This window comes from Peromyscus californicus, unplaced genomic scaffold (genome assembly GCF_007827085.1).
Source record: "Peromyscus californicus insignis strain IS unplaced genomic scaffold, ASM782708v3 Scaffold_16__1_contigs__length_79575227, whole genome shotgun sequence".
In the NCBI taxonomy this organism is placed as follows: Eukaryota; Metazoa; Chordata; class Mammalia; order Rodentia; family Cricetidae; genus Peromyscus; species Peromyscus californicus.
Genome location: NW_026294458.1, coordinates 22,855,464 through 22,866,699, shown reverse-complemented (window position 1 = coordinate 22,866,699; position 11,236 = coordinate 22,855,464). Strand labels below are relative to the sequence as shown.

Sequence of the window (11,236 nt, the reverse complement as noted above, 5' to 3'; positions counted from 1 at the left end):
TCTCACATTTAGCACCGCTGGCATGGCGAACGTGTGTGTGTGTGTGTGTGTGTGTGTGTGTGTGTGTGTGTGTGTGTGTGTGTGTGTGTGTGTGTGTGTGTGTGAACTTGAATTTGTAGCTAGAAATATAACTTCCTGGGCCGTGGTTACAAAGCTGCACCTCTCTCGCCCGCCCGAGGGTATCCTAACCTCAGCGTGGGAGAGGAGCCGTCTGGGCTTCAGGGACCTCAGACCCTGGCTAGGAGAGATGGGAGTGGCCAACGGAAAGGCTCCGCTGGTCAGGTTTCTGCAACCCCAAGTCTTTGTTAATGTCACTAAGGGTTTGAAGGGGAGAAAGGCAGGCACTGAAATAGAAAGTGTCAGGATTGGGATGTCAAGGAGGATAACTTGGTGAGCACCCATCCCGCGCCCTCCCTGCAGAGCCCGGCACCGCCTCCTGCGCTCAGCACAGAGCCGGGCTGGCGGCAGGAAGCGGGCGGGCGGCCGCGGGTCCTCGCGAGGCCGATTTCCTCCGGAGCGGCCCTGGGCGATCGCTGGACTCGCAGACCCGCCTCGGTCGAGCACGATCTCTCCCCCTAGCCCCGCTCCGCTCAACCCACCCACTTACTTCCTTCGACTGCACACACACACACACACACACACACACACACACACACACACACACACACACACACTCAGAGCTGCCAAAAATTTCCAACCTCCGCCCCCCTCCCGAGCTGACTTCCTTCCAGCGCTTCCTGAGCTGGACGATCCTGGGATTTGTAAGACAGGAAAAAAAAGGGACGGCGCGAGGGCGGGCGACGGGACGGGATGCTGGCTGTTCCCGGTCCGCCCGCGGTCTGAAAGGCTGAGCAGGAGTGCGGGCCTAAGGGCGGAGCACACTCACAGCCCCGGGGCGGTCCTCTCGCCGCCGCGCCCCGGCCCCTGCTCCTCGCAAGGCTCAGCGGAGAAGCGCGGGGAAACGCCGCCGCGGGAGCCCGAGTAGGGAGGTGACACCCGCCCCGGGGCGGTGCACGGCCGGATCTGCGCGCCCATGCCGACCCGCGGCGCCGCTCTGCCCCGGTGACCCGACCCCGAAACCCCTCGTCAGCGGTGCGGAGCAGAGAGCGGGAGACGGAGGGGCAGCCTCTGTGGGACTAACTCATGAAGAACAAGGGTGCCAAGCAGAAGCTGAAACGAAAGGGAGCCGCCAGTGCGTTTGGATGTGACCTGACGGAGTATCTGGAAAGCTCGGGACAGGATGGTAATGTACCCCCTCCCCCGCACACACATACACACACACTTTTGTTGTTGTTGTCTAAGAGCGATGGGTTCTCTTGGGGTGTGTTGGATGCAGTTCACAAGTTAATGTGTTCCAGGCTCGTGCGCTCACTGTACTTAAAAAAAAAAAAAAGACACTGGGCTTAGGCACAACCCTGCCACCCCGACGTTCAGGAGCTATGTCTGTCCTTCCGACGTGTCATAGGAGCGGTTGATGAGGGGTGGTGTGTAGCTGTGGTGGTGACCGGCCGTGGCCATTCCTGAGGTTGAACCCCGGGAGGCTCTGATCTTAAACTCTGGATGTTGGAAGGGAAAGGTTGGGGAGGGGCGGGGGGTGACAGATGCGTGGAGCCGTCATCAGTAGGTTTTTCTGGATGTGCAACTGTAACCAGCTTACATGTCCCTCCTGTACCGTCGGAGGTTTGCTCGCCCACATCCTTTTTTATTAGTGTGGTAGGAGGCAGTGGGGGCGGGGGGGATGGGGGATCCTGGCTGGGGGAGTGGTTGCACAAACATTTTCTGTATTTCTGAGTTGATGCCAAATCTATAGTACCTCCCCCAACTCTGCGCCCCCCCTCCCCTGCAACCAGACCCTTTACCTCCTCTTTGGCTCTCAGTTTTAGCCTTTGGTGTGTCGTGCGAGAAGTTTGTTGTAAAAAGGTCAGATGGCTTTAAAATAGTTTAAGCTGTAAAGAAAAAAAAATCAAAGTTAGCTTGGAAAAAGAAAAAGAGGAGCCAGCAGAGACAATTTAAACATTGGTTGGGTGAGGCCGAAGGAAAACCATCTATGCTCCGTCCAATAACACCATCGGAGGGTGAAAGTGTGTAATAGAGGAAAGTTGGGACAATTGAACATTAAATGACTGCTTTTATAAAGTCGACTGGTTCTGCACTTAACCATGACATTAAAAAAAAAAAAAAAAAAAAGCTTCTCTCGGAGCTTCAGAGAAAAGGGTCCACTACGTGGGCCATGTGTTTATACAGAGATAGGAACAATAAAAGACAACGTAGGGCCGTGTAACTGGGCAGAGGGATTCTGCCTCCAGGAAAACTCTTCCCCTCAAACAACTGGCTTGTCCGTATCAAGCAGGCATCCCAGAAACAGTGCAGAGCTTTTGTTTGGCTTCCCCTTTTTGAAGACTCAGCACCCCTAGTAATTTGCAGCGGTGTGATATTCCTGTGGTATTCGGGAGTCCAGAGTCTGCTGTGTCATTAGGACAAATGGCTTCGTATTTCAGAGCTTGGAGGAACCATTGGTTTCCAAACCGCCTCTGAAGCTGAGGCATGACTGAAGTCAATTCACTGAATTCTCAACAACACTCCGGAGAGGTTTTGAAACACAATCACACCGACTGAGCTTTTTTTGAACTTGACAGAAGCCCAAGTACACATCTCAGCCACGGTGGCTTGAAATTAAGAATGAAATGTTTGTCTCCATTTGTTTATGCAGGGGTCCTCATGCTAACCTGTAGGTACACTGGGCATGCTCCTGGGATGCCATCTCCTGTCATGTGGGTGTTGTTCCGAGACACACACACACACACACACACACACACACACACACACACACAGAGTGAGAGCTGTATAAGGGGCCTGCTAGCCACGCCCCATTCGTATATAGTCACAGGTTAAGGAAGAACCTGAAAAGCCTCAGGCTCTGGGAGAGAACTTCAGAGGCACCCTTAGGCAGCTCCTCTTTCCCACTTGTTTTTGTATTTTGGACTTCTGTGTGCTTCATATAGGAAAGGAGGAAGGGAATTGATGTTCAGTAGAAAAAAAAACGGAGTGTGGGTACTCTGTGCTTTCCATTCTGCGAAGGAAAGAGGAAGCTCCAAGAGGAGTAGACACCCAGGGCTCATCCATCACCCAGGGTGGAGAGGCTCCAGACCTCTTTCTGGCTCCTGTGTGCAAGTCAACGTTCTCTTTTAATGATCCCCGCCCCCAAATAGAAAGCAAACAGCCCTGCCACAGATGAGCAACCTTTTCAGACTGTACATACCTGAACAGAGTTTGGTTTTGAAATGAAAGGCGGCTGGCACTCTTGGACCCCACACTGTCGATGTACGACGTGGAAATTAGCCATGAATAATAAGCAGTTTATAGAAATGAGACTAAATAGAATTTCTGCCCCAACACACCCAAATTCATTGGGTTTTTTTTTTTTTGTGTGTGTGTGTGTTATGATAGAATAGATAAATGTTTTTTTTTCTAAAGTGATATAGAGACATATATTAGTTAATAGACAAGGCCCAGATTCTGACCCAGGTGAAAAAAGGCCGAGCAAGGCACTATCCCTTTGCTCACGACCTTGGAAGAGCTTCTCAGGGTGTTGGAGGTGGTAAATCAGAGTGGTCGCCAGGAACCAGGAAGCTAGGAAGGACCTTTCAAGAGTCGTGTCATGGTCACTGAACTTTGGGGTTAAAGGGCAGGGCGCTGGACCTAGGTAGAAATGGAAGGGCGATGGGTTTCAGCTTGTGAGCACAAGAATACAGAGGAAGAACAGAGACAGCCAGCAAAGCCACAGGCTGGGGTGGAGGACAAAGCTGGTGAGTGCTGGCTGAGCATGGGCCCTCTGCATATGGGGAAGCTGCAGCTCTGAGTGAGAGCTCCAGGGAAAAAGAGAGAGGCTGAGCACAAAGGATGGCTGTTAGCTGCTTCCCTGATTCACCAAGCCTAGCCTTGCTACCTCCATTTGGACAAATCAGAGAGGGCAGGGTGGAAAAGTGACATTCTCTTTTTCGGCCTGAAGTGAGTATTACTCATGGCCGGCTATCATGCTTAATCTGTGGGAAGCTGACGAAAGCTGAGCTACCTTTTCTTAGAAAGAAAAAAACACATGCATACACATACACATAGTATGCACACAGATATGCATAGATGTCAGGTTCAGTTCCTGCAGGTAGCCACATAGATGCACAGAGATGACAGGTTCACACTCTGCTGTGACCATCCCTCGCAGCACAGAAGCCTGGTGTGACAACTCCCCACTTCCCCCCTTCAACCCCTAGTGTCATGGATCAAACCGGGGGATTCCCCAACGGTAGCCAAGTGTTCTAACCCTGAGCTACACCCCCAGCCTTTGGCCACTTCACTGTCGCCTGTTAAGAGAACCACAGCAGACCATAAGGTGGCTGCTAGGAACCTGTCACTTACTCACCAGCAGAATGACTGCTGCCCCTGTCTGAAGCTCTTCCCCTGGGAACCGGCTAATTCTCTCTTCCTATCTGGGATCACTTCCCTACTGCTGATGGAAGGAGTCTGCTTCTCTCTTCCTTCTTTTCGATCACTAAATGTGGAGGTCTTTTCTTGCAGCTATGTGATTATAAAACAACACCAGATTGTTGTTACCGATGGCATTAGGGTGTGAGTGAAACCCAGAGACCTGGAAGGTGTTCATGGTCATTTCCTAACTCTCCCTTGTGAACCAAGTATTCTGCATCTTCTAGAGGAGTTTGGGGATGGTGGGACCAGGAGTCAGGGAACAAGGAAGAGGTGCTAGGATGGAAACTGTTTCGTCCTCTGGGCTGGCCACACTTTTTGTTGTTGTTTTTTGTTTGTTTGTTTATTTGTTTTGTTTTGTTTTTCGAGACAGGGTTTCTCTGTGTAGTTTTGGTGCCTGTCCTGGATCTCACTCTGTAGCCCAGGCTGGCCTCAAACTCACAGAGATCCGCCTGGCTCTGCCTCCTGAGTGCTGGGATTAAAGGCGTGCGCCGCCGCCGCCGCCGCCGCCGCCGCCGCCGCCGCCGCCGCCGCCACCACCCGGCCTGGCTTCCTTGTCTTTCTGATCCATCATTGCTCATTTAACCTACTCCTTGGTGAAAAGCCAGACTGCTCTCAACTAGTGCCTTAATGTCACTCCAATGATGGTGACAGACTTTAACCACCTGGAAAGTCTTTTAAAAGGTTGATGCCACTGCTTATGATAGCACACACCTATAGTCCCAGGGCTTGGGAGGTTGAGGCAGGAGGATTAAGAGTTTGAGACTATCCTGGGCTACATGGCCAGATCCTCTCTTCATCTCTTAAAGAAAAAAGAAAAAAGGCAATGCAAGGGCCCATCTCAGACCAACTAAATCAGACTCTCTCCTAGATGGTTTTGGTATATGGAGAGGGTGAAGAGCCTGTACGCAGTGCATGGTTTGTAGGCCATGTTCCCTGAATAAGTAGAGTCGCCTCTGAATGTTCCATAAAATGTGTGAAAACATGTATATTAATATAAAACAAAGATGTATAGGAATAAAGTAGATTTAGTTTGAGAGGTGAGAGAAGGTTCACAACAAATTACTGACAGATGCAAATCCAATACTAAGCTTGCAGGAAGCTTGCTGGTGTTCCGAAGGATGAGGGTGAGCAGTGGGAACATCAGTCATCGCTTCTTTTCATTTCATTTCTGAAGCTAAATAGTTCCCTCACTTGGTTTATTCGTTTCCTCTATTTATTAATCCAATAAACAAAACTCTATTCCAGCCGTGTTTGGGATGCAGTGGGAAAGAAAGATGGACTCTGGATATCAGGAATGCATAGTCTCCGGGATGTGAAACAATCAACCTTCAGACACCAGTTGACTTTGAAGAGGCAGTTGTAGGAGAAAATGTGAAAACCTTGGTCTCCCATTAAATAGCAAGATACTGTACAGACATAAACAGAACAAGGTCATAACAAAGAAGGCTAATACTTTTCTGTTTACGATTTAGTGTTGAATGGGGGATGGGGCAGTATCCTCTGCAGCTTAATCTTGGTCCGGCACATCATTTGCACACCTTTCCCCAGCAAATTCCTCACCAAGTGGGTCTCGGCTATGGAAAGTTCTAGAAGCATTCCCTAACCCAAGTCAGGGGACTTGGTTGGGGGCTTCCACTAAGACTGCTGGAACTCTCCTGCCTAGAATCTCAACTTTGCTTATTCCCAAATGACTGGCCCTCGAGAGGCTTGCTTCCTGCCTCTGGGCCTCAGTTTCCCCTCTTGGGAAATAGAGATAATAGATAGGACAGATGTGAGAGCACATGGGTTAATATGGGTAAAGCACCTATCTGAGGACACACACTTGGTAACCTGTTACTGCCCAAATAGCCTGAATTTACCCTACCACAACCACCAGGACTGAATGAGGCTCTTTCATCAGTGAGGGCATTCATCAACCACCCAGAGGGAATGGGAGCGGGATTGCTTGCCACACTGGGAGAGAGTCCAATTGATGCGGTGCCTTCCCAGAGTTGCTGAGAAGACCATCAGTGCACAGGCATGGAAAAGACAAATGTCAACCTGAAAGAAGAGTACTTCAGTAGATCTGAGGGCCGGGCTAGGTTAGCTATCAAGCTGGAGGCCAGCCTGGGCTATACAGCAAGCTTTGGAAAGACCAGAGACAGCCACTTACTTCTAGGCCTCAGAAAGCTGAAAGAGAAGCCTGGTCCCAGTTGGGGGAGATTGTGAAGACAGAGGAGCAACCTGAGGGGCTTGAGGGTAGAGAGGCATCCCCATCTTGGACTGCCAGAGTGAAACTGGAAGAGGCAAGTGGGGGAAAGGAATCAGGCCCAGAGCAAACTGCCTAGCCAACCCTCAGGCCAGCAGGGACTACTTTGTTTCTGGGTATAACAAACAACCCACCCAGAGAATGGAAACAGCTACTTCCACCTATCACATGGCTCCCTTCTGTAGGCTCTTCAGATCTCTGCCAAGAGCTCCTTGACCACAGGAACAGCCTTACCCTCACTTCCCCCCTGTCAACCCCTGGCAGCCTCCCAGATGCCTCCCAACTTCAGGAAGTCCTGGTGCCATTGCCTCTAAGGAAGCCTATTCCCTCCTCCCCTACCTACCTGGAGCCAGAAACCTATCCGTTGGACAGGGGAGTGCTTGTGGGTCACTCCTAGATGGGAGCAGAAGGAAACAGACAGAGAAAGAGCATGTCATACCCAAAGAGAAACAAGCTCTCCAGCACCACCCAGACTATAGTGTTGGATGTGATTGTCTATCCTCTTGGTTGTGGGTTTGAGGCCAATCAGTGCTGTACAGCATCTGTGGGCTAGCCCTGAAAGCTTTCTTGTTAGGGAGGAAAACACTGAGAATTCCAGGGTTTGGTTGACCAAAGACAATTTTCAAGCACTTGCAGGGACAGTTTGTTCCCAGGGGATATAGCCTCCCTACAAAAAAGCCTTCCTGGGATTCAATGCTGTGTGTGGCTCTGAGCAGTGGGTGGAAGAAGTGGGTGGGACTGAAAGTTCCAAGACTCAGGCTGGGCATGGGAACCTTTAACCACCACCCACTCTGCCACTGGATATTGGAGCTAATGTTTCTGGAAGACAGTAGTAGTGATAAAACCACCTGGTCAGGGCTTCCTATTGCTCATTCCCTCCAGAGCAGACTGCCCACGCTGGAATTGCCTATCCACTCTGGCCCAAGGGTCTCAGGATCCCACTTCCTTCTTGTGGTTCCTACAGGGCAGTCTTGGAGCCAGGGACGGGGAATGAGTTCTTTTCCCACATATTGTTCACCACACATTTAAATCAAATGCAGCATCCCTCCCCCCCCACCCCCACTCTTCAAATTAATCTTATGAGTGCATGTGCCGACCAGTCCTCTTAAGTATTTCTCCCAAGGCTCCAACACAAAGGCCATGCTTGAGTTGAACTGATCTTGGCGCCTCTCTCTCAAAAGGCTGGCCTCAAGTACTATGTTAGGCGGGGCCACAGCCTGCTGGAACTCTAGGAGTCTGGCCAGTCTCCCCTGTAGAACTACTCTTCCTGGATGCAACCTTAGATAAAGGTTCAAATAAAGAATTCTCCTCCACTGGAAAAAGAAGGCTGGCTACAGTTTGCTAGGTGTGGGGGGGGGGGGCGCGGGCAGGGAGAAGGGGAGGATATTAAAGGAAGGTTTCTTGGAAAGAGAGAAGGGACAGAGTGTGAAGGCTGGGTTCCAAATAAGACCATGTTGCTATCTTTATCATTAGCAGAAATGACTACAATATTGTTTATTTTTTTATTTTGTGCCAATCACTTTGTTCACACAAAGGAATGTTTTTAACCTCTTTAAGATTGGACGTTTTCACACCCACCCATTTTATAAAGGAGAATTGAGTTCTGAGAGGTTAAATCATTCACCAAGATTATCCAGATGGGACATGCAGGATTTAAATCCAGCTCTATAAAATACCCAAGGCCACAGTCTTAGATTGGAATCGTATCTCCCAGAAGAGAATAATTCATAATTTTGCACTTAACCCATTTTACTCCTCACAAGCCCCCCCAAAAAAATATTTTATCTTCTGTTTTGCTTTCTCCTAACCCAAACCAGAAATAGTCATAACAACTAGGGACTGAGAAGCACTTTATCCTCTGCAAGCTGCTTTGTGAACATCTTGTGCATGCATTTGAAAAAACACACACACAGACACATATGCACAGAAGCATATACACACACACACACACACACACACACACACACACACACACACACAGACACACCCCTATTCAAACCCACCAGCTTTCGAGTCCTCATAGGCCCTTTCTTGACCAATGCAGCCACAAACCTTTTCCTTCTGGAAATACCCACAACCTTAGAGTCTGAGGCCCCGAGTTACTTCTCCATTCTGCCCACTGTTCTGTGCTGTTCTTGGCTGTGTGGGTAGGCAGGCGGCAAGCTCATCTGAGGTAGCTCACACAGATGTAGTAGGTTGTGCCTGCCTCTGTGAGCCTGTGGTGGGCACAAGAGTGTTGCTTGGTATCTATCGAGGATCTATCTTCCTATCTAGGAAGTGGGTGTTGGAGCCCTTTTAGGTATCTGATGATGAGGACTCTGCTCAAAGCTGTGTTATCAGGAATCCAAGACTCTTTCATGGTCCCATGAGGGTTTGCAGCTAGTCCCAGATAGAAAACAACCCAGGCTGTGCATGGAACTCAGCAGAAACTGCCTTTTGCCATCTCACTCCTTGGTGTGAACCAATTGGGTTTCTGAGATCAAGTCTCTGGCACTTTTTGTTCCAGTTCAGGCTTGGCTGGTACATCATGCTCTGGTACCACACCCACAGCTTGATGCTGGCCCAGAGTGCCCTTGGTGGGGAGAGGGCTGAATGTTACTCATGCCCCTGAAAAGTGATGTATACCAGCTCATACTGTTACAGATGTTAGACCACAGCTGGAAAAAGCTGGCAGATAAATAAGTCAACCGTGCTTGGGAAACTCATGTGAATATCTCTTTCCCTAGAGCTTTATGATTTTACTTCTTGTTTTGTTCTGCTTTTTAAAAACAATTTTTAGTGTGTGTGTGTGTGTGTGTGTGTGTGTGTGTGTGTGTGTGTGTGTGTGTAGGCAGGGAGTCAGTACTGAGTGTGCAACCCACGGCCTTGCACATGCCAGGCCAACACTGTAGCACTGACCTACATCTCCAACCTCATCCCTAGGTTTTCAATCCGAAACTACCTTGGTGGGACTTCGAATTAAAGCAACCAAGATTGAATGGAATGGTAGTACACTTGACCCTACTGCAGTGTTCTCAACAGGAGTCACCTGAGACCATTGGAAAACACAGATATTTACAGTATGATTCATAACTAGTCAACTTACAGTTATGAAAGAGCAACAACTATTTTATGGTTGGGGGAGGTCACCACAACATGAGCAACTGCATGAAAAGGCCTCGGCATTAGGAAGGTTGAGAACCACCGCACTACTGGGTTTAGAAATGTGTGTTCTCATGTTGGTCTTGGCCTAGAGGTGATCAAAAGACAAGAAGACAGCTTTCTAAAAAGTACAAAGAGTGAGGCGAGGGCTATAAAGGATGTATAAGCAAGGGATGCTAACACACGTAGCAGCTGACGGACAGCCACTGGACAGAGGTTATGCAGCTGGGAAAGTCAATAACACAGAGATCATCTGACTGTGAGGGACGACAGCAGAGGCATGAGGAGAAGGGTGGCTGGAGTCTAGAGGCAGGAAACTATGTGGCTTCGCCTGATACTTGTGGTTGGTCACAGCCTGTGTAGCCTGGAGGAAATTTCAACTCTGGAAAGGCAGCTAAGGGATGGGCAAGTCAGGAGCCTGTCTCCAGGGCAGGAGAGCGACTCTACCATTAGGCCAGCACATAGCAGCTGCAAGGGTAAGAATGGCCACTGGACTGGCTGCCTGGGCCTGTACCTGTTTCTTGCCTGGACACAGAAAAACAAGACGTTTTACAGAAAGATATATATGTTAACTGTGCAGGTCCTGGCGGCACCCACCTATAATTCTAGTGCTCGGGATGCCGAGGTAGGAAATATTGCGGTTTTGAGGCCAGTTTGGACTCTATTGCAAGTTTAAAGGCAGCTAGGAAGCCAGCCAGGGCTACATAGCAAGACTCTATCAAAAGAAAGAAGGAAGAGGAGGAGGAGGAAGAGGAGGAAGAGGAAGAAGAGGAGGAAGAGGAGGAGGAGGAAGAGGAGGAGGAGGAATAGGAGGAGGAAGAGGACAAACAACTAAAAAGGAAAATGAAGGGAGGAATGAAAGAAGGAACAGGATAGCAGAAATAAAGAAACGAGTCCTGGAAAGACAGATCTGTCAGTAAAGTGCTTGCTATGGAAACAGGAGGACCCGGGTTTGAGTCTCAGAACCCATATTAAAAAAAAAAAAAAAAAAAGCCAGGTGTGGATCCCTGTGGCTTGTTGGCCAGGCAGCCTAGACTACTTGGTGAGTTCCAGGAAAGTGATAGGCCCTGCCTCAAGAACAAGATGGACAGCGCACCTGAAGACTAACTCCTGAGGTTCTCCTCTGGCTTCCACATGGTGCACACACACACACACACACACACACACACACACGCACACGCACACGCACACGCACGCACGCACGCACGCACGCACCGATGCACCTGCACAAACACAAACATGCACACACATGCTCAGAGAAAGGAAGATCCTGCCCACCCTGATCTCCTTTCTCTCTTTTTTAAAATCATTATTGTGTATGTGCATGAAGTGATCAGAGGACAATTGTGGAAGCTGGTTCTCTCC

The 11,236-nt window shown here is 49.5% G+C and overlaps 1 protein-coding gene across 1 annotated transcript in view; it reads left to right on the top strand.

Annotated features, from left to right (window-relative positions):
• Nucleotides 1–338: 338 nt before the first annotated feature.
• Nucleotides 339–11,236, top strand: part of Arhgap31 (Rho GTPase activating protein 31) — a 114,199-nt gene continuing 103,301 nt past the window's right edge. The window contains exon 1 of the mRNA XM_052740684.1: nt 339–1,243. Within this exon, the coding sequence (XP_052596644.1) occupies nt 1,144–1,243 (100 nt within the window). The 5' untranslated portion in view covers nt 339–1,143. The remainder of the gene's footprint in view (nt 1,244–11,236) is intronic.